The sequence below is a fragment of the Brassica napus genome, chromosome A9, assembly GCF_020379485.1.
Source record: "Brassica napus cultivar Da-Ae chromosome A9, Da-Ae, whole genome shotgun sequence".
NCBI classification, from domain to species: Eukaryota; Viridiplantae; Streptophyta; class Magnoliopsida; order Brassicales; family Brassicaceae; genus Brassica; species Brassica napus.
In genome coordinates this window covers 43,398,702-43,418,051 of record NC_063442.1, presented here as the reverse complement: position 1 = coordinate 43,418,051, position 19,350 = coordinate 43,398,702, and the positions used below count along the sequence as shown (strand labels likewise).

Here is a 19,350-nt window from a genome sequence, read left to right as displayed (position 1 = left end):
AGAAAAAAGTAGGAAAAGATGAAAGTGTGACAATGAAGAATAAAAGAATAATGTTATTTCAAAGAGCTAAACCAAAAATAAAAAAATGCAAACAAAGGCTTCTGCAAACATATAGGGAGAGACCACATAAAGAAACATAATAAGACAACACTATGTAATAGACCTAAACTAAACCACCCTAAGACTCTCTTCATCAGATTTTATAATAGTCACTAACCCCTACTTTTTTTTTATACCATCTCCTTCCTGCAGTGAGTTCATAAGTTTCAAACTTGCAAAGACCAAACTCAAAACTGCCTCAGCACTCTTGTCTTTATGCTCCGGAGTGAATCATGCTGTTGTCAAACTCATCACCTTCCTTCCTCCTCATCTCTATGATCTTCCTGTGTGAGTTTGAATGCAGAGATGGGATGAAGGTCGGGCTTGAGGCTGGTCTGTACTCTGGAACTAGACGGCCAGACCTGAACCGAACCCCACAAGCGTTGCAGAGTGTCTTTGGCCCATTGGGCCCTTCCCTCCACTGCGGAGTCTTGGTTGTCTCGCAATGAGTGCATCTCCTCACTATCCCATCATCATAGCTACTCGCCTCTGTGTGGCTGGTCTTGCGTTTCTTCTTGGCATGTTGCTCAGAAGAGTAGTAACTCTCGGGCTTACTGGCTTCAAACGGGTAAAGGAATCTTAATCTCTGTGCTGTGGGGCGTTTGCGCTTGCTTCTCATGCCTTTCACAGGGAAAGCCAAACTCTGAGATATTAAGTTCTGTGGCGAGAAAGAACCATCGCTGCTCTCAAGTACTGACACTGGGCTTGAAGACTGGAATAGCTTAGAGACTTTAACATCAGGAGGTGATGAAGAGCTGGACTGTTTCTGCACACATGAATGAATATTAGACCCTTGTACTCTTCATTACTGGTTGCACTATATAATGTATCAAGTGATATGATGTAAGCTAATAGAATAAAATGTAACAAGCAAGAATTGATGTAACTCACCAAGACAGGTACATGGGCAACCTCCTTGTTAATGACATGAGAGGAGGTGAACTCAGAGGGGAAAGTAGTAAACAAGTCCATGGGAGGAGGCTCTAGGTGTTGAAATTTGGATTCCCAATCTTCTCCCTCACCACCATTGGTGGTGGTGTCTTCAAGTGGAAAATTGATTTGGTTGATGAGATCATCAAAGAAACTGTCATTGAATTCCTCTTCAGGTAACCAATTCATGCTTCCTTCCTAATGTTCAGAAAAAATTAAAAAAAACAGGTTAGTGATTTTGATTATGAGCCTAAAAAACAACTATATACACCAAAGGATTACAAGAAAAAACTGTAATATCTAATTCTCCTCATACATAATAACAATGGAGAACATTATAAAGGTCTAGCTAAGAGTGATATTATTACTTCTATCAGTTGAGCTTTTTTAAAAACCACAAGAGAGAAGTGTCGGTCGCATTAACCCACCCCAAACAAAACTAACAAAGATTTTTATTTTTTTTAAACAAATAAATTATATGTAACGTTCTATGCAACACACAACAAAATTAGAACACAGGAAATATAACACATACAGAAAAAAAAATGTATACACACGTTAAGCGAAGATAAAGAGAGAAAGACGTACGAACCTTTTCAATATACTTTGGAGAGATATGGAGTGTTAGGGATTTGCAGGTTCAACTTTGGGAGAGAAACAGAGAGAGAGAAGGAGGGGGGAAGAAGATAAAAAGGTAGATAGATGGGAGTTTTCAATGTCTCCTCGGTTTCTTCTTCTCTTTTCAGAGATTTTTTTTAATAATAAATGTAACGAAAAAGAAGTATGGAAACTGCTTTTCTTTTCAAAACATTTCTTAGCTTTAAAGAAAAAATCTCTAATCGATTTTAGAGGAAAGTAAATAATGTATTAACGAAACATTTTAGTAACCTCAATATTTACATGTACTTTTACTGGAACCCATTCAACTTACAAATGTAAATACTCATTAACATTTTACGGACACTTTTTTTTTTTTTTTTTTTTTTGGTAAAAAATTTTACGGACACTTTTGAATATAAATAAGGTAACAGATCAGTCAAATATTTGATCCATTTGGATGAGGAATATATGTCCGTGTAAGAAAATAATATAAAGCTTTACCATTTTTAATTAAGGTGGTAAAGATTTTTAGTTTGTTTAACAAAGCTGGTAATACAGTCAAATTAATTAAATTATAGAAAAAAAAAGGCATAGGCAGCACATGCAAAATCAATCAGGTGACACAAAAATACACCTTAAAGAAGGATGGTTCGTTTCTAGATCCCATCTATTATTATTTAAATGGTTAATGATATGTTATGATTTATTTAGCAAACAAATAAGTTGGAGAAAGGGTTTATCATTATTATTATCATAAACTTAACAAGAGATTAATAATTAAAAAAATTGTGAAAAGTGAAATGGAGAGATCACCGACGGATGATTACGAGACGAGAACCGAAATTTTTTTGGAGTAATTATTGTGGCGTTACCTCATGGGAAAGTGGGTCCCTTGCCTAACTCTTTTGCTTCCCATCTCCCACATGTTCTGTTCTTCCTTTCAATTATTTATAGTCGTAACCTATAATGTATCATCATATGATATTGGATATTCATGTCCAAAACAATGTATGTAAAATAATAAATATCATGATATGTTTTTTTTTTCAATTTCCGTTGATATTTATTCCTGATCTATCTTTCAAAACTTGAGTTTTTCGCATATTGTAACCCACTAACCCTGCATATCATGTGGGAGTAATTAATATTTCTGCATTTGTTTATAAGAATTTATTTATTTGTACGTAGACAATAGTAGAGATTGCCCGTGAAAGATAGTACCTAGATAGTACCAGTCAATTCAAACTAGTTAGTACTTAGTAGTAGTATTTTGCAAAATTGTGAAATCTAATGAAAACTTTATAAAAGAGGATGGTTGCTTTAAATATTTCCTAGCCTTTTAAAAAAAAAAAAATGAGAGAGAAGAGGCTTACTTCTGTTTTTCCCTTTTCACCTGTAAGGCAACACCCAAACTTTTTCTTTTCTACCAAAAGTCAAAAAGAAAGGAAGATAATATCACATTTGGACTCTGAAGCCTCGATAATTTTACAATTGGGCCCAGAAGCTTCTCCCAATTGCTGAATCTTTGGCCCAAAAGATAGTGAGAAGAATCAAATCTCCAAAGAAAGTTCTTCAGACAGTGAGAAGGAACACATATTTGGCCCAAAAGACAATAGAAAGATCAAATCTGGAAATGTCTTCTAAGAGATGTGTATTGCATATATGCATCTAATCAATAACATAACATCATAAGATGAGATAAGAAAATATATTTATAAAAGCTAGAATAGACATATTTGATTAGAGCTTTAAAACTAAAAGGAGGGATACTGTATCTCTATCTACCCTCACACCCACTAAATAAGCTTCATTTCCAGAGACAGGGTAAGAAGTTGTTTTGATGATGGCCCCAATCATTAATTAACCGACTAGTTTAGTACTTATAGGTAACTTAACTTTTTTATACAACTCTAAACCAAACTATTAAACGCTAAACATAAGAAGATTAGATCACTCGTCATCAGAGAGACAGACCACATCATTGCTCCTCTGCAATCCACTCCCCAAGTTCTGTGGTTGTTCTTGCTGCTGAGTAAACGCATTTGAATATGGTAAAGGGTTGGAGATGAGAGGTTGTCTTGGTTGAGGCATTGTGCAGTACGGAGCCGAAGCAGTATGATTCCTCAGTGCGCTTACTTGTGTTGCTCTCTGTGCTAGCTGCTGGATTCTAACTGGAGAAGAAAAAAGAAAAAAAAAGTGTTATTATGATTTCATAACCTTATTTAAAAAACAATTATGCTTCTATTATTCTAACACTTGCCCATTGGAGTTGCTGCTGAGGAATGAGAGGAGATTCTGCTCGTACATTTAGACAAGAACGCACTTGACAACAGCTTGTTCTTTATAACAAGATTCTTCCTCGCCTGTAACTTCGTCTTTCTGGCTGCATGTACAGCTTGTACCTCATGAAACTTTCTCTGATACTCTTCTTGTAATTCAGCTATCTTCTTCTCGAATTTAGCTTTCGAGACTGCTTTCTGCTCATAGACAATTTAAGAGTCGGTGAATATTGAGAAAAAGGAACTAAAACTAGAGGTAACTGGGGGTATTGACAACGACTAACCATTTCTTCACAGGTCTTCTTTGTGATCTCTGATTGTCTTCGCAGCTTCTCCAGTTCATGCTGAAACGGGTCACTGAACACAGGGAAAGGTATTTGGGGAACAGGTTGAATGGGACTCTGTCCCGTAGTAGCCGTAGCATTGTTAAGAGGTGATGGAACAGGAGCTGTTACACCTGCTGACGACTCCACAACACGTTCATGGACAAGGGGTGCAACGTTATCTAAGTAAAGACCATTATCAGATTGTGTTAGCTGTTTGGCAAACTTATACTGAAATGCACAAGGGTAGTGACCAACCAGTTTCTACTGCATTTGACACTGTTGTAGTATTTTGGCCCTCACTGTTTGCTGCTATATCAGCCTGAGTTCTAGCCGATGGAGATGGCAGAGAGCATGCATCCTGAGCGTTAATTATTTCACGAAGACATTACAAAGTTGTAATACTTTCAGACAACAGAAGAGAAAGTCTTAAGCTGCGACAGTAAGTACCTGATTTAGTACTGCGCCTGGAACAGCGATGTGGGGCTCAACCGATGTGCTGATACTTTGGCTCTCAATATTTGCGCCTGAATCAGGTTGATTTCCAGCAGCCGAAGATGGCGAAGGACATGCAACTTGATCAACCTGTCCAGAGAGTCAAATTTAAACAGATATGAGACCTAATCAATAACCACACTTCGTTGCTCTTCCAATGGGAAACTCAGAATGAACATTACAACAGCTAGATAACAATAAAACTGCAAAAGATAAAGAGTCTTCAAGACGGACCTGCTCTGATGCAGCAAAACCACCAGTCTCTAATGTTTCTGATCCTGCTGGCTGAGACTCAACTGTTTCTTCAATATTTTTGCCCTGAATATTTTCTGCTGGGTCAGGTTGCTTTCCTCCCGGTGAAGAAGGCATAGAAGATTCAGCTGGCTGAGGCTCAATTACGGTTTCAATGTTTACTGCTGGGTCAGTTTGCTGTCCAGCCGGTGAAGAAGGCACAGTAGATTCAGCTGGCTGAAGCTCCATTATCGCTTCAATATCTTTTCCCTGAATCTGTCCAGCTGGTGAAGAAGGCATGGAAGATTCAGCTGGCTGAGGCTCAATTACGGTTTCAATGTTTACTGCTGGGTCAGTTTGCTGTCCAGCCGGTGAAGAAGGCACAGGAGATTCAGCTGGCTGAAGCTCCATTATCGCTTCAATATCTTTTCCCTGAATCTGTCCAGCTGGTGAAGAAGGCATGGAAGATTCAGCTGGCTGAGGCTCAATTACGGTTTCAATGTTTACTGCTGGGTCAGTTTGCTGTCCAGCCGGTGAAGAAGGCACAGGAGATTCAGCTGGCTGAAGCTCCATTATCGCTTCAATATCTTTTCCCTGAATGTTTACTGCTGGGTCAGATTGCTGTCCAGCCAGTGAAGAAGGCACAGGAGATTCAGCTGGCTGAAGCTCCATTATCGCTTCTATAGTTTTTCCCTGAATGTCTACTGCTGGGTCAGAGTGCTGTCCAGCTGGTGAAGAAGGCATGGAAGATTCAACTGGCTGAACCTCAATTGCTGATTCAATGTTTTGGCCCTGAACGTTTGCTGCTAGGTCATGTTGCTTTTCGCCCGGTGAAGAAGGCATAGGAGATCTAGCTGGCTGAGGCTCAACTGCTGTTTCAGTCTTTTTCCCCTGAATGTTTTCTGCTGAATCAGGTTTCTCGTGATCCACCTGTCCAGAAAAGTCAATTTATTAAGACAAAAGGGCATTTGATCGGCATAGATTTGGCACTAACTGTTTTACAGGAAAACAAGAATAAAGCATTAAAATCAAATGAATTAACCTGATCAGATTCAGCAGAGCCACTAGTCTTTACCAAAGACGCAGGGTGTGGCAGAGGCAAAGCTAACTCGTCAGGAATCTCCTTGTCAAGAGAACAAGCTTCTTCATTCTGCTGGTCCAAACTGTTGTCCGCATTGGACCATGCTTGATTGGGAGCACCATTTCTTAATTCAGCTCGTGCCCATTTCTCTATCCGACTAATCCAACAGGCTTCATCCTCAGCCAACTTCTTCTTTCCAGCCTCGTTTATTTGCTCTAAACTTTCAAGGCATTTATCCAACTCTCCTTTGAGATCATCAAACTTTCTTTCAAAAGTACATTCCAGCCGTTGGAGAGCATCATGTAAGCTCTGAGTGTTTATACCTGAATAGGTGACACGAATAAATGATGCTTCCACCTTTTTACAATTCTGAAGTTCCTGCTTCTTGACAGCATTCCTATTCATCAGGTCCATCTTTTCTTCCTCGAGGGTTTGTACAAGCTTATGCAGGCTCTTACTGCATTTCTTTTTGATGTCGCTAATAGTCTTTTCAACATCCTTGGTTACTGAGCTATAATGGCTACCTCTCATCTCAGCCATGCATTCTTCACCCTTTTCTTGGAAACCTTGTGTGCGCCGCCCCACGAATAGACTCTTCATGCAGTACAGAAAAGAATATATATAATCCACCTCTTCTCTAGAGCAACTGAAACCTAATTCCGATTTTGCGCGGGCCAGAGATTCTTCACGGTTGAACTTCTGCTTAACGAAAGAGACTGCAATCCAAATCTGAAAGTGCATTATTAAGAACGTATTCAGCAATATTCATAAATTATGCAACAATCAAAGGAAGTTTCTATCCTATGACTGGAAAGTTAAAACATTCCCACAAAAGCAGTGATGCCACAGATGATGAAGAAGAAAAATGCATAAACTATGGAAGTGAATGCCATCATACCACAGCTATCTGGAAGGCCTGCAATGTTGTAGCTGGCTCTTTGCAGACACGGTGGTTGTCAATAATATATTCAAGAACTTTTTCAACCATGCGTGCCAAATTTTCCTGAAAAACAAAATGATATAATCAATTAGCAGATATACCTTTTAGTGTAAGTTGGATAAATGGTGCACAGAGACAATCACAGAAGTATTCAGTAGGGTAGGGAGTAAGGACACGGCAGTAGACACATCTATTAGCCAATATATGACGATACAAAATAACAGTTACTGTATACACAAAACTTATAGCACCAGTCAATATATCAGTTTCTATAACACCAGCAAACATATACACTTTTGATCCGCCAGGTACTGAGGCCAAGAATCATATCAATATCTCTTGTGAACGGAGCATGCAAGGAGACGAGTCTTTCTTAGCTATGAAGGACATGGGGAAAATAACTACCTACTGTTTTGTGCAGAAGTTCCTCCATTTTTAACAGAACATAAGCAACGGAGCCAGATATGACGGAAACAATATAGTTGAACAATAAAAAATTCCATTTGGCCATAACATGGAATGAGGTGACAATTCCAGTTACCATCTACATATGCAAAAAAGCTAAAATGAGTTGCGCAAGCGAAAAAGCCACTTACTGAAAGATGCAAAATCTGGCAAAGTTTTGACATCTGCGGCTTTAAAACAGCATGGAGAGTCTTCTGTGATTCGGCGGGAGTTTGTCTACAATCAATGGCAGCTAACATATCCTCTGGGATTCCAGATATATGACCGCCCACAGAATACAAGCCAATAGCATCTTTTCCATCTAATGCATCGTTAGTACCAGAAGCATTAGATGACAGGAGCGTTGTGACTTTTGGTGACTCATAATCCCCTGAAGAATAGATAGTAAGCAAAGTAAATTCAAAATTCAATAAACACTAGAGTTAAAAGCAGGAAGTGAAATATTTTACCCATGTGATCGTTCCCAGAGGCTTTTCTTACATCGTAAACAACTGTGACATCATCTGAAGCCTTCTTTTTCTTCTTTGTACTTTTGCCATCGTCAAGTTTGGCAGTCTCTTCAGAGCCCTGAAGATGTCGTACTCTTTTTCGACTCCTTTGAGAAGTATCTGAATAGTATGTCCACACAGGGTTTTTTCCACCCAACAGCTTTGTCCAAAATATATTTGGACTAACTTCATCTGACAGCTCGACATATTTTTCACCAAACAGATTAGACTCAGTGCTGTAAGTTCCCTGGGCATGCTTGGCTTCTAAAAGTAGGCACAGCTTGCCTACATTTCCTTCTCCAACACTGGAAGAGAGTATGGACGAGAATTCACGAATCACGTCGCCCCTAATAGACTGTTCTAATGGAACTCCTGAATCTGGGGTTTGACTGCCGTGTAAGTGATCCAGCTTATCAAATAAACATGAAGCCCCCCACATGAGCAGCGCATGTGTCAGAGGACGGTTTAGGTTATCCAGAGACTTCTTTTGCCTAGCCAGAATCAGGGCTTTTTCTTCAACTGTACATGTTGAGTACAACCGGAATAATTTAGTTTTTTCAGAATATGACTCAATCTTGATCTTCTCCAAGAGCTTAACATCATGTGATGAATTCCAGCTACTTCCAAAAAGAATCAAAGCCTCAGCACGCAGGAGTTTAATGCTTTGACTGCAGGCACGTGTTTCCAGAAGCAGGATAAAACATTCACTCTCCTTGTTGAAATTGTTAATAGCGTTCTTCTTTGAGTGAGAGTCCCCATGCTCATACGACTTCTGACCAAATCTTTGGCTCACGAAATCGTCGAGAATATTAGCAAGCATAAGCCCCTCACCGCTTTGTGTTGCCTGTTGAACAAAATATAAAAAGTTCTTCAAACAAACATGAGGGGGCACATATATATCAATAAAAGAAGAGGAGAAGAAACATTTCAGTTCATCATTTCTCATAGTGCCAACTGATTACTGAAGGCTACTTTACAATTCACGATCACATACTCAAAAACATACTTCATCATTTCTCATAGTGCCAGGATACTATATATTTACGTATTAAAAATGCAGTAAGCGGCGTATTTGTGACAAACAAAGAAGTATCCTCATTGATAAGTAATGGAAATGCACCTGGTAGAAGATAACTGCTTTTAAACCCTTTGATTTTATTTGAGTAAGCATTGCATCAAGCAGGTGAAGCTTTCCGCTAGCTTTGATTTCGACATCCTCGATTTTATGAACCTCCAGATTCTTGGTGAGCAGTTGTTTGAAAGACGCATCCATAATATATGGGTGGTCACAAATCTGTCAACAAAATTGCAAACACACGGAAAAGGTATTTAATATCTCCACACATTAACATGCAGAAAGAGGCTTTGAGAAAACGTGATGCTCATGTATAATAGTCAGATATCTAAGCTAATCCTAAACTGTCTTGTTTGCACTTCAAATTCTATGTGTTACGGAACAGCGGAAATCAAATAGACCAGAGCTTTTCCTAACAAACATACAAATAGAAAGGCATAGCAACTCCGTGACAACCTCTTAGGAGCATGGCACGTAATACTTTTCTTTTTAAGTGAACAGTTTATCTGGTCATATATTTCTTTCTTTTATCTTATTGTCATCGTTAACTGGGAATTTAAGGCACAAGCGCATTGAAGAATAAAACAAATAAACTTACTTTTCTTACAGAACTGAGAGTTTGTTCAAGAGCTCCAACAGGATCAGTCCTCGACAGCGAAGAAAGAGATGAAGATTTGGAGAAGAGAGTCCGACAGTATTGCTCTATCTGTACATCTGATAGCTGCACTGGAACCCAATACTCTGGATACATCGATGACAACTTTCGGTCATGTGATTTATCTTGTTGCATATTCTGCCTGTCCTCCCCATAGTCTCTGCTTGAAGCGGGTCCAGATACCTTCATATCATAATGCAATGCAGAACAGAATTTGCAGTTTAGAAGTAAAAGGATAAGTAAATTTGACAGGCCGATATTAAACAGGTGTCCAAAGTAAAGCAAGAAGAAACCAACCTGTGCCAACTGATCAGGTTCTTGAACTGGCTGAGCAATGCTGGAGGAAACACAGAGATTAGCAAAACTTCAAAATTTGTTGTAAATTTAAAATTACAATCTAGAACACATCGGTTCAGCATTCATCTATAAAAAGCAATTGCCAGATAGTTTCAAAAAGAGAGGAGAGATCAAGAATTCTTACTTTTTCGCTTTTTGACATGTGTCCCGACTTTCAGACTGATTGTTGTTTGTGCTTCCGGATGGAGATGGAATAACCCCATCAGTACTCATAGTGCGGTCATCTGTATTTGCACATGCATCCATCACCACTCCTACAGTGTCCCTTTTTCTTTTCAGAGGCAAATCTGTGTCGGTTTCTAATCTAGTTGCACTGACACGAAGCTTCTGCGTTTCTGGATTCTCAGATGGTGAACCTACAACACTGTCATCCCCAACCACTGGGGATGAATCAAGCACCATATTCTCTGTATCCCTAACTAGTTTCACAGCAAAATCAGGGCTCTTGTGTGTACAAGTTCCGCCAACTTGGACCCCTTTAGATTCTAAAATCACACGTGGGGAACTGCTATCCTCTCTAGCATCCTCATTTCCTGCAGGAACTCGGCGAGAACAACCAACCACTACTAACTCTTCATCATTCGAAGAAGCCTTAGCTTCATTCCTGAGATGCCCTCTATACAACGCCCTGAAACTCCGGCCAGTCATTTTAGGCTCATATTTCTTCACCACCACCCCAGTCAAATCCTCTACGTTGTCCTCGCTCTCCTTAATTTCCGTTGATGAAGAAGTGTCAGCACTCCTGCCAGGCTTCTTTCCCTTATTAGACCTTCTCAAAGGACTTGCTTTGTGTTTCTTCTCCATTTTGCCAGACTTTTTAGAAACTGAAACAGGTGAGGGATTCCGCTTCTCTGACTTGCTGGTACTAGAAGTAGACGATGCTCCCCGGGCTGACCTCCTCAAACTCAAACCAGAATTATCTTTCTCTTTCTCTGCTGAGGCAGAAGAAGCTACAGCTACAGACCTAGTGCAAATAGTCCTCCCCGTTGAACCATTCTTCTCCTCTTTCTTCATCTCATCTAAAACAAATCACACTTAACAGAAAAAAAAAAAGTTCAAAGGTCAGTTTTCTCACACCAATAGCCTAAAAAACCTATAATCTCACCACAAAGACACTGCGAGTCTCTAAAACCCCTAAAAACAAAATTCTATCGCCGAGAGACAAGAGCCTTCGGCTGCAAAAAACTAGCTAATCAGTGTAATGCACATGCAGCAAACGCCTATAGAATCATCTCATCTCATCTCACCAGAGAGAGAGAGAGAAGATGCGAATCTCTAAAAATCCCTAAAAATCGTTCGATCGAGACCTTAAATTTTAGCGATTAACATTCCCAGCCAACCTAGAAACGAAAGCGTACCTCTGCACGCACGAGAGAAGAGGAACGAGCAGAATTTTGAAGATCTCCGGTAGAAATCGCCGGCGAAATCGCTTCTCCGAGCTCTGCGCAACTTTCACGGTGGACACACACACACACACACGCGCGCGTCTGGATCGCTTTCAAGCCGCAGTGATTTGTGAATTGTGATTGTGACAATTGACTATCCCGCGGTAATTAAACTCTCCTCTTTAATATTCATTCAAATTTATAACCGTTATCGAAATAAATTTTTACCACCGCCGGGATGTTTTTTGTCTTCCCTTGCGTTTCGGATTTATACATTCTTTTTTTTTTTACAAAATGATACTACTACTTTAGTATTGTAACTTCTCTTTTAATACAAGCTTCTATTTAAAAGTTATAAATTTAAGGTAAAACCCCTTATGAGAAAAATTGAATAAAACTTCTCTCCACAGTGAAGCATCCAGCATCATTCCCAAGAAACCTCTAGAGATCTTTCGACAATAAACTCTCGGGTGAAACTGATCTGCTGCTGAAACAACGTGGGCCTTATTGGGCTTTTTGTTTACAAATTCATATTGGGTTTCTTGTTGGCCCAATCGTTTTTAATAATAATGCAAGACAATTTGTGATCACCATTATTGTTTACGAAACGTTACTTTTCTTTTTTTTTCTTTTTTTTTTTTAACATCAAGCAACATTACTTATCAAGTTATCATCCCTTATATATTAAAAGAGAAACATTGTAATAAATGCATTCACATTATAATAGACACGTGGCAGTCTCACAATGATTTGATAATAAATATGCTAACGCGTTCACACTATAGTTATAAATGTGTTCACACTATGTACTTTGTGATTTTTTTAATATAAAACTCACATACATAGTTCCAATAAAACTCTGGATTTTTCGGTTCGAATAAAAATAGATAACGAATCAAAAGCCAAACTATATATATATTATTTTTATTGTTTACAGATAAAATTGAGTAAAATATTCATAAATTTTGATTCGATTTGTTATCCGTTTTGATTTGAACCAAAAAATCTTGATATTTGAAACTTTACGAAACAAATCAAATACTAAAATACAATATCCAAAAAAGAAGCAAATCACTAATACCAATATTTTTAGGAACATATATCTAATTCGATATGTTATACGCATATATATACATATATGAAAAGAATTATATAAATTATACTTTATATCAGTTTTACAATATAAATTTATTATATTAGGTACTAGAATTAAAAGGTTATATAATGTTTTATTTTTGTAATAAAATGTTATTATTAAATTATTTTTAAAATTTTATTTTATTTACGAATCAAATCGGATTTTCTTTAAAATTCTAAAACATTTCGGATATCGGAGTCACCGAATATCTAGGTGGCTAAAGATCGAATTGACAAGAATGCTTCCAAATATCCAGATACTTGATATGTGTCCACCCCTATTTACGAATATAATTTTATTTTCTTTTGATGAAAAAATGACTAATGTCAAGGTCTTTTTTATTTTAAATAAATTTTAATTTTATCTTTCATGTATTATTCTGAACAAAAATGTCATTTAATATTAATTAACAATATCTTTATATATTTTTCAACTATTTTTATATACTTTTTACATAAACATACATGTGCACCTTGATGTGAGCATCTTATAACTAAGTATTCACCACAGCTGAAGTATCTAATTTTTTTGAAAGTTGAAATATTTTTTCTTAATGTTTCTTTCACTACCGACCAAATTGTAGTGAAATGATTTGTCTCAATAATTTTCTTTTCTTTTTCTTAAACTATTATCTATTTAAAAACTATAATATGAAACTATTGGTTCGACATGACAACTATCTAAACTTCATAATATGAAAATAAACATATAATATTAATTTTAGGTTTTTATCCGAAAAAACCAAAAAAATCAAATGTTTTAACCGAATAAACTAAAATGAATATTAATTTAAAATAATAGTTATATTTTAAAAGATTAAAAACAAAAAAAACGTAAAACCTAACCAATATCCAGATTAAACAGATTTATTGTCTTTTTTATTAAAAATAACGAAACTAATAATCACATCCCGCGCAAGGCGCGGGTTATTACCTAGTTACCATTATTTTCGTTGACGATGAATAAATACACGTAAAAACAATGGACTGAAGAATAGTAACTGATGAAACCATCATTTTAGTGTATATGTGGAGAATTAAAGATTAGTAAAAGCCTTGTAATGTGTCTTTATTTATTAATGGGAGAATTAGCGCAGTTTACATGAACGGAAGCAATATTAGCGAACGCGCTTGTTATCCACCATATGTAAACGTCCACGTACAAAATGTATGATGGTTCGCTAGCTATAGAAAACGCTTATTATTCCTAACGTATCTTAAAAACACTGGGCATACATGTCGCATCAAACTAGAACGTACGTTATAATTTATAACGTTAACTAGCATTTGGATAGTTGGATGGTTTAGACCAAAATAGTTTAGCGGTAGTAGTTTTGTATATTTGAGAGTCAGCGAAGACGTCGATATCTGAAATGGGAACATGATGATACGAAAAGTCTAATGTTACGTCATCATCAAATATCTGAATTATTGTTTGTTGTCAGGATTTGATAAGTCCAGACCACGATGCAGGTTATTATTGAAGCCATTATCACAATTTCAAAACCCAAGCGCTAATTAAACAATGTCTGAATAGTTTGTTTGAGTTGTATTTTCATCTATATGAACTAACAAACATTGGAGTTTAAGTTTCTATTTGAATGAAATATGGTGTTACAAAAAAAAAAATATATATATAATTACTTGATGGTGCTGAGCTCGTCAATATAGTTGACTTTTCAGTTTCATATTTCGACAATGATTTTCTCTTCGTTTCTCATATCCAAACTTGTTGGACATAGGCACGTCAGCAATATTTTACATATCAAAAGTTATAAACTCTTGTAGTTTAACAAACTTTTGAGAAATTCAGATTAACTAGCTGTTACGAGTCTTAACCTTAAAGAGCGATACACTTCAATCAAAAAGAGCTTTTAATCAAAAAAGGCTCGGTGCAAACATACAAAACAAATTCAAGAAAGACAAACACAATATGAAGAAAGAAATAGATACTTATTTTTCCATTGTTTGTTTCCATTTCACATAAGTAAAATTATGGATTATAATCTTGGAATGATCAAGCATTGTTGGGTGTATTCTGAGGCGGCGTAGCTGAGCGGCTACGTGGGCCACCCTCTGACTTGGCGTTCTCGGCAAACCTGAGGCTTCCTTGATGCAAGTTCTTCTGCTTCTCCTGCTCGTTCCACTCCGAAGCATAATAGTGCTCCTCCGTACCTTTCACTGGATCTGTGGAAGGAGGCAAGAACATACTTCCCCACTGAGGAAAGTGACACAAAGTCACAGGCAACGTGCAAGCAACTATCATAACTCCCATCCACGTTAGCCCTTGTTCAGTTGTGAAGCGTGAGGTGGAGAAGAAGATAAGCTGTGTGAGTCCTGACCCAAAGTTTCCTCCAGCCCCGGTTAGACCCGAGATGATGCCTAGGGCTCTCCGGGAGACAAAAGGCACGATAGCAAAGGTAGCTCCACAAGCGGCTTGTGCTCCTAAAGAGAAGAGGACCATAGCTACAACGGCAGTAACGAGGGTGTTGGCACGGCCGAGCCACACGCAGAAGAGGCCACCTGCTGTCTGAATGATCCACAACGCCCATAACCTCCCTCTCATCCCGAAGTATTTGGCTGCAAGGTCAGATGCATAGCCTCCTGCTGGACGAGCAAAGAAGTTGGCCATTCCGAAACATGCTGCTATGATTCCAGCTGTGTGAAGCTTCAAGTGGAACCTGAACAAACCATAAACATATGTTTTACTTACTCTCAGGACCGGTTCTTAAATTTATGAAGCTTAAAACAATTACCAAACATATATTTTTCTTCATCATTTAGAGGACTAATGATATATAAACATATATTTTTCTTCATCATTTAAATATATGTAGTCTTTTCTTTTAGCTTTAATCGAGATCAAAAACAAACCTGTCAAAGAAGTACTCGGCGATAACATTGTCAGTGCTCAGCTCAACTCCCATGGAGTATCCATAGAGAAGAACAAAGATCCAAGTCCTGTAGTTTGTGACGGCATACCACATAATCTACACCATTTTTACAAAATCAAGAGTTAATACTTTAGGATGGCATATTCATGTGTGATATATGTAATAGTTACCTTTCCAAATTTGTCTTTGGCAACTTCTCCCTTTTTCTCCAAGGCACTTCGGTTACCATCTGGCAGATCTTGACCTAGATTGAGAACCAAGACTCCCATGATGATGTGCAACCAACCAGGGACGAAGAAGGCAAGCCTCCAGGCCGTGAACGCTGTCGCACCACAACGCCTAATGATTTCATAAACAATAGGCATGAGCAACTGCGTTACACCACCGCCCATGTTTCCCCACCCGGCGGCTGTACCGTTCACCAGACCGATGATCTGACTATTGAACATAGTACTCATCCAATACTGACAAGACACAAACGTCGCTAGGCAGAACCCAATCATGAACCTCACCGTTATGAACCCTCCGGCTCCACTCACGAAGCTCATTGAGAACACCGTTGGTGCGGAAAGCATAACAAGGAAGGCACAGCCGTAACGTGGACCTAGAAGATCACACACTGCTCCCATCACGAGCCTAGAGAAGATACTCCCCGATACGGACGCAACTCCAGCGTTACCGATGTCTTGTTTTGTGAGGTTGAGATTCTCCCTGATGATGGGGACAAGTGGTGCAGCCGCGAACGTCGAGACAAAACATGTGGAGAAAGAGATCCACGAGAGATGGAACGTTCTCATGTGAGGTTTGGCGAAGGAGAAGAGCTTGAAAACCGTTGCCTTATGCTCCGAGTCCACCGGCAAGTCGAACTTTGCTGTCTTGTCGGTTGGGACAATCGGTGAAGCCACCGAGAAGGCAAATGTTTGTTCTCTACCGGTCACTCCATGCATGGAGCTTCCCGGCTCGCCAGTAGAATCACCCATTGATGCAAAATGTTTTAGTTCTTTCACAAGAATGTGATATGATTCAAGTTTTTGTTTTGATTGATGTCTGGAGATCACACGAGGGCTTATATAGTATTCCTAGCGTTGACTATTTGAAAAATGCATTCTTTGGAGATTCTCAACGGTTACCCTAATTATTATTATTTTTTTGACGACAACATTTTTAAGTATTATTTGGAGGAATCTATTTGCATCTTCCTACTCTCTCGCTTATCCCAAAGGTTGCCTATATTCTCAAGTGACAACTCTGCCCTTCTATATTCTCCTAGTTCATAGGTCTCTGTTTTTTAGTTTTTAAATATCAAAAAGAATTTGACAAATACCAAAAATACAGACATTACTAATTATCACAACTTCACAGCCTAATATATGTGATGTAGAAACGTAAAATTCAAGAATATAGTTGGGGTCGAAATTATAAGACGCCGATAGATCTAGCTTTGGTCTCTCCATTAGCGAATAAATCTATCAGATAATTTGCATTGTTGGCTTGATCTAGCTAGCATGGAATTTTTTCCGTGTGATATATTCTTTAATTTCATTTTATAATAAATAAATATAGCTGTAGAGCTTTTTTTTTGTAAGGCAATTAGGGCTGTTCAATATGGTAAAACCGAACCGTACCGAACCGAACCGAACCGAAATAGACAATATGGTTTGGTTTTGGTATATACCATATAAACCGAATGGATATAATTTTATAAAAACCGTAGGATTTGGATATGGTTTGGTATATAACCGATTAAACCGAATAAACCGAACAAAACCGATTAAAAGTAAAAACATGTAAATATGTATCTATTTTATAATAATACATGAAAATCTATTTGTTACATAAGTTAAATTTGTGTTAATAACTATTGCCATAATTTTATAGTAATAAAAAATCTTAATTTGTAAAACACTTGAACTATAACTAAATAACAATACATCGCAATTCAGACATTTTATTTTCTAAGTCTTTTTTTGATCTTTTTGATTTATTTTAGTCTTCACTATATTAATATGAAGATTATAAATTTGATGGACAATAATTAATTGAAAAAACATGACTTTAACGAACACTAAATATGGAAGAGTGGAAAAACATTTCTTTCATGTTTCTGTTTTGTTTCATATTTTTATTTTCAAAATTTCAAGCTTTGATTTTAGTTATAGATTTGATTATTTTATTTGATGGTAGAAGCATTTTTACTTTTTTGTTCATTTATTTGAACATGTAATATATTTTTAATAAATGATTATGTTGACAATATGACTCTAAAATTCATATAATATGATCTCAAACAAAATAATTATGTTTTTTGGTATAAAACCGAATAAACCGAAAACCGACGGTATATAAACCGAACCGAACCGAAGTAAATATGGATTTAGAATGGTAGTTATATTTTACTAACCGAAATACCGAAAACCGAAAAAAACCGAACCGAAACCGAACCGATATCCGGATTGAACACCCCTAAAGGCAATGTTTAAAATTAATTATATCATACTTTTCTTTTCACCTTTTTTTAGAGATAATATACTACTCCTTCCGTTCCATAATCTATAAGATGTTTTAGAAATGTTTTGATGTTTCAAAATATACAATGTTTTGATAGATTTAAGATACTTTAATTTAAAATTGGTTAACCAATAATATTTAATGTATTATTATTTATTCTAAAAAAATAAATTTCTTAATTGTTGTGCATTCAAGCAAAGCATCTTATATTATGGAACAGAAAGAATACTTTTTTTTAAAAAAACGATTTATTAATAAAATGTATGATAATTTTTAAATGTTTTTCCATCTACGTAAAAGCTTTTAAAACAACACTTGCTATGAATTTGAGAGAATATATGTTATGTGGTCTTTGGTATTTTGGTCTCACATTAGTGGAGAATTTATACGTTTTCGATTATCACAGTTCTTGAATCGTAACACTTTAATACGCATAGTGAATTTGAAGACTTTCTACGCCAGTGGTTCCACACACGTTTCCACCCCAAAAAAAATTATTCACTTGTCTCGTTGACTACTTTGTTTCAGTTTTGCTTTTAACCTTAAATTTTCATTCTTTTTCGATTGGAACGAGTGCAAGGGGTTGCTTTTTCAGATATAGGATCTCACTCGCGTGCAGGCATTATACGGGAAAAGCCTCACTTATTCATAAATATTTCAAAAGGCTTCGACCTCGCTTTCATGCATCCTGATCAAATAGTAATTATCTATAAATCAGCTATTCTGTTTTTTCGCCAATAACCCTTGCCAACTAGCCAGCTCGATCATTGGCATCATGTTACTCGTTAAATTAACATTTATAATCATTCGAAAGTGATGTCATTGTAGTTCTATATTATTCTGTTAGACTATAATCTTGATAATTTCTTAGGGGCATCAAAGTAATTCTCTATAGCGTATAAGTATCAAGGATACGAATAATTGTGATTTAGTGAATAGACTAATTGCTGTTTTCTCGGACGGTTGAGTTTATTGTGGCCTTAGCTGCTTATTAGTTGTCTCTTAAAATTCCAAACGATCGCTTTGTAACTTCAACAAACTTATTATATATCTTCCGTATGGTAGTATAATACTGCAAAAATTGGATATGTATGGTATAGTTAGAGCCCAAGTGCCCAACCATATATATACCACCACATACATATATGTATCCTATTTGATTGGCAATTTGGCATTAGCAGTTTTACATGTCCACCATCAGACTAAACATAGAATTAATCACATTTGAACAATATGTTAACCAGTTAAATTAACGTAATTTAATAAATAATACGACAAAACCTCATAAATACGCATAATTTAACTACTATACAGACCTTCGAAAAAAGTTATAACCAGAATTTTGAATAATATTTACATAAAATAGGTTTCTGATTTAATACGTAGATGATTTCAGATTGCCTCTGGC

General features: G+C 36.9%; 3 protein-coding genes across 6 annotated transcripts; all 3 read right to left on the bottom strand.

Annotated features, from left to right (window-relative positions):
• Positions 1–33: 33 nt before the first annotated feature.
• LOC106420193 (GATA transcription factor 11-like) lies at positions 34–1,824 on the bottom strand. The gene is made up of 3 exons (XM_013861042.3): positions 1,622–1,824; positions 991–1,227; positions 34–865 (listed from the first exon to the last, which is right to left on the bottom strand). The coding sequence occupies exons 2-3, from the start codon at positions 1,216–1,218 to the stop codon at positions 314–316; spliced, it is 780 nt and encodes a 259-aa protein (XP_013716496.2). The 5' UTR covers positions 1,219–1,227; positions 1,622–1,824; the 3' UTR covers positions 34–313.
• Positions 1,825–3,323: 1,499 nt separating this feature from the next.
• LOC106420160 (helicase protein MOM1-like) lies at positions 3,324–11,574 on the bottom strand. 4 transcript variants are annotated; one of them, XM_048741896.1, is made up of 16 exons: positions 11,381–11,572; positions 10,143–11,054; positions 9,959–9,998; positions 9,605–9,844; positions 9,052–9,225; positions 7,893–8,775; positions 7,575–7,813; positions 6,937–7,041; positions 6,000–6,767; positions 5,558–5,887; positions 4,961–5,395; positions 4,682–4,816; positions 4,490–4,592; positions 4,193–4,413; positions 3,890–4,106; positions 3,324–3,800 (listed from the first exon to the last, which is right to left on the bottom strand). In XM_048741896.1, exons 2-16 carry the CDS (start codon positions 11,030–11,032, stop codon positions 3,580–3,582), a joined length of 5,001 nt encoding a protein of 1,666 aa, XP_048597853.1. In that variant the 5' UTR covers positions 11,033–11,054; positions 11,381–11,572; the 3' UTR covers positions 3,324–3,579. The 4 variants fall into 4 exon arrangements, with proteins under 4 accessions (XP_048597853.1, XP_048597851.1, XP_048597850.1 ...); XM_048741894.1 differs by having other exon boundaries at positions 4,961–5,887; positions 10,143–11,052; positions 11,377–11,574; XM_048741893.1 differs by having other exon boundaries at positions 4,961–5,887.
• Positions 11,575–14,328: 2,754 nt separating this feature from the next.
• LOC106420158 (high-affinity nitrate transporter 2.1-like) lies at positions 14,329–16,971 on the bottom strand. The gene is made up of 3 exons (XM_013861000.3): positions 15,605–16,971; positions 15,415–15,530; positions 14,329–15,221 (listed from the first exon to the last, which is right to left on the bottom strand). The coding sequence occupies exons 1-3, from the start codon at positions 16,412–16,414 to the stop codon at positions 14,558–14,560; spliced, it is 1,590 nt and encodes a 529-aa protein (XP_013716454.2). The 5' UTR covers positions 16,415–16,971; the 3' UTR covers positions 14,329–14,557.
• Positions 16,972–19,350: the final 2,379 nt, after the last annotated feature.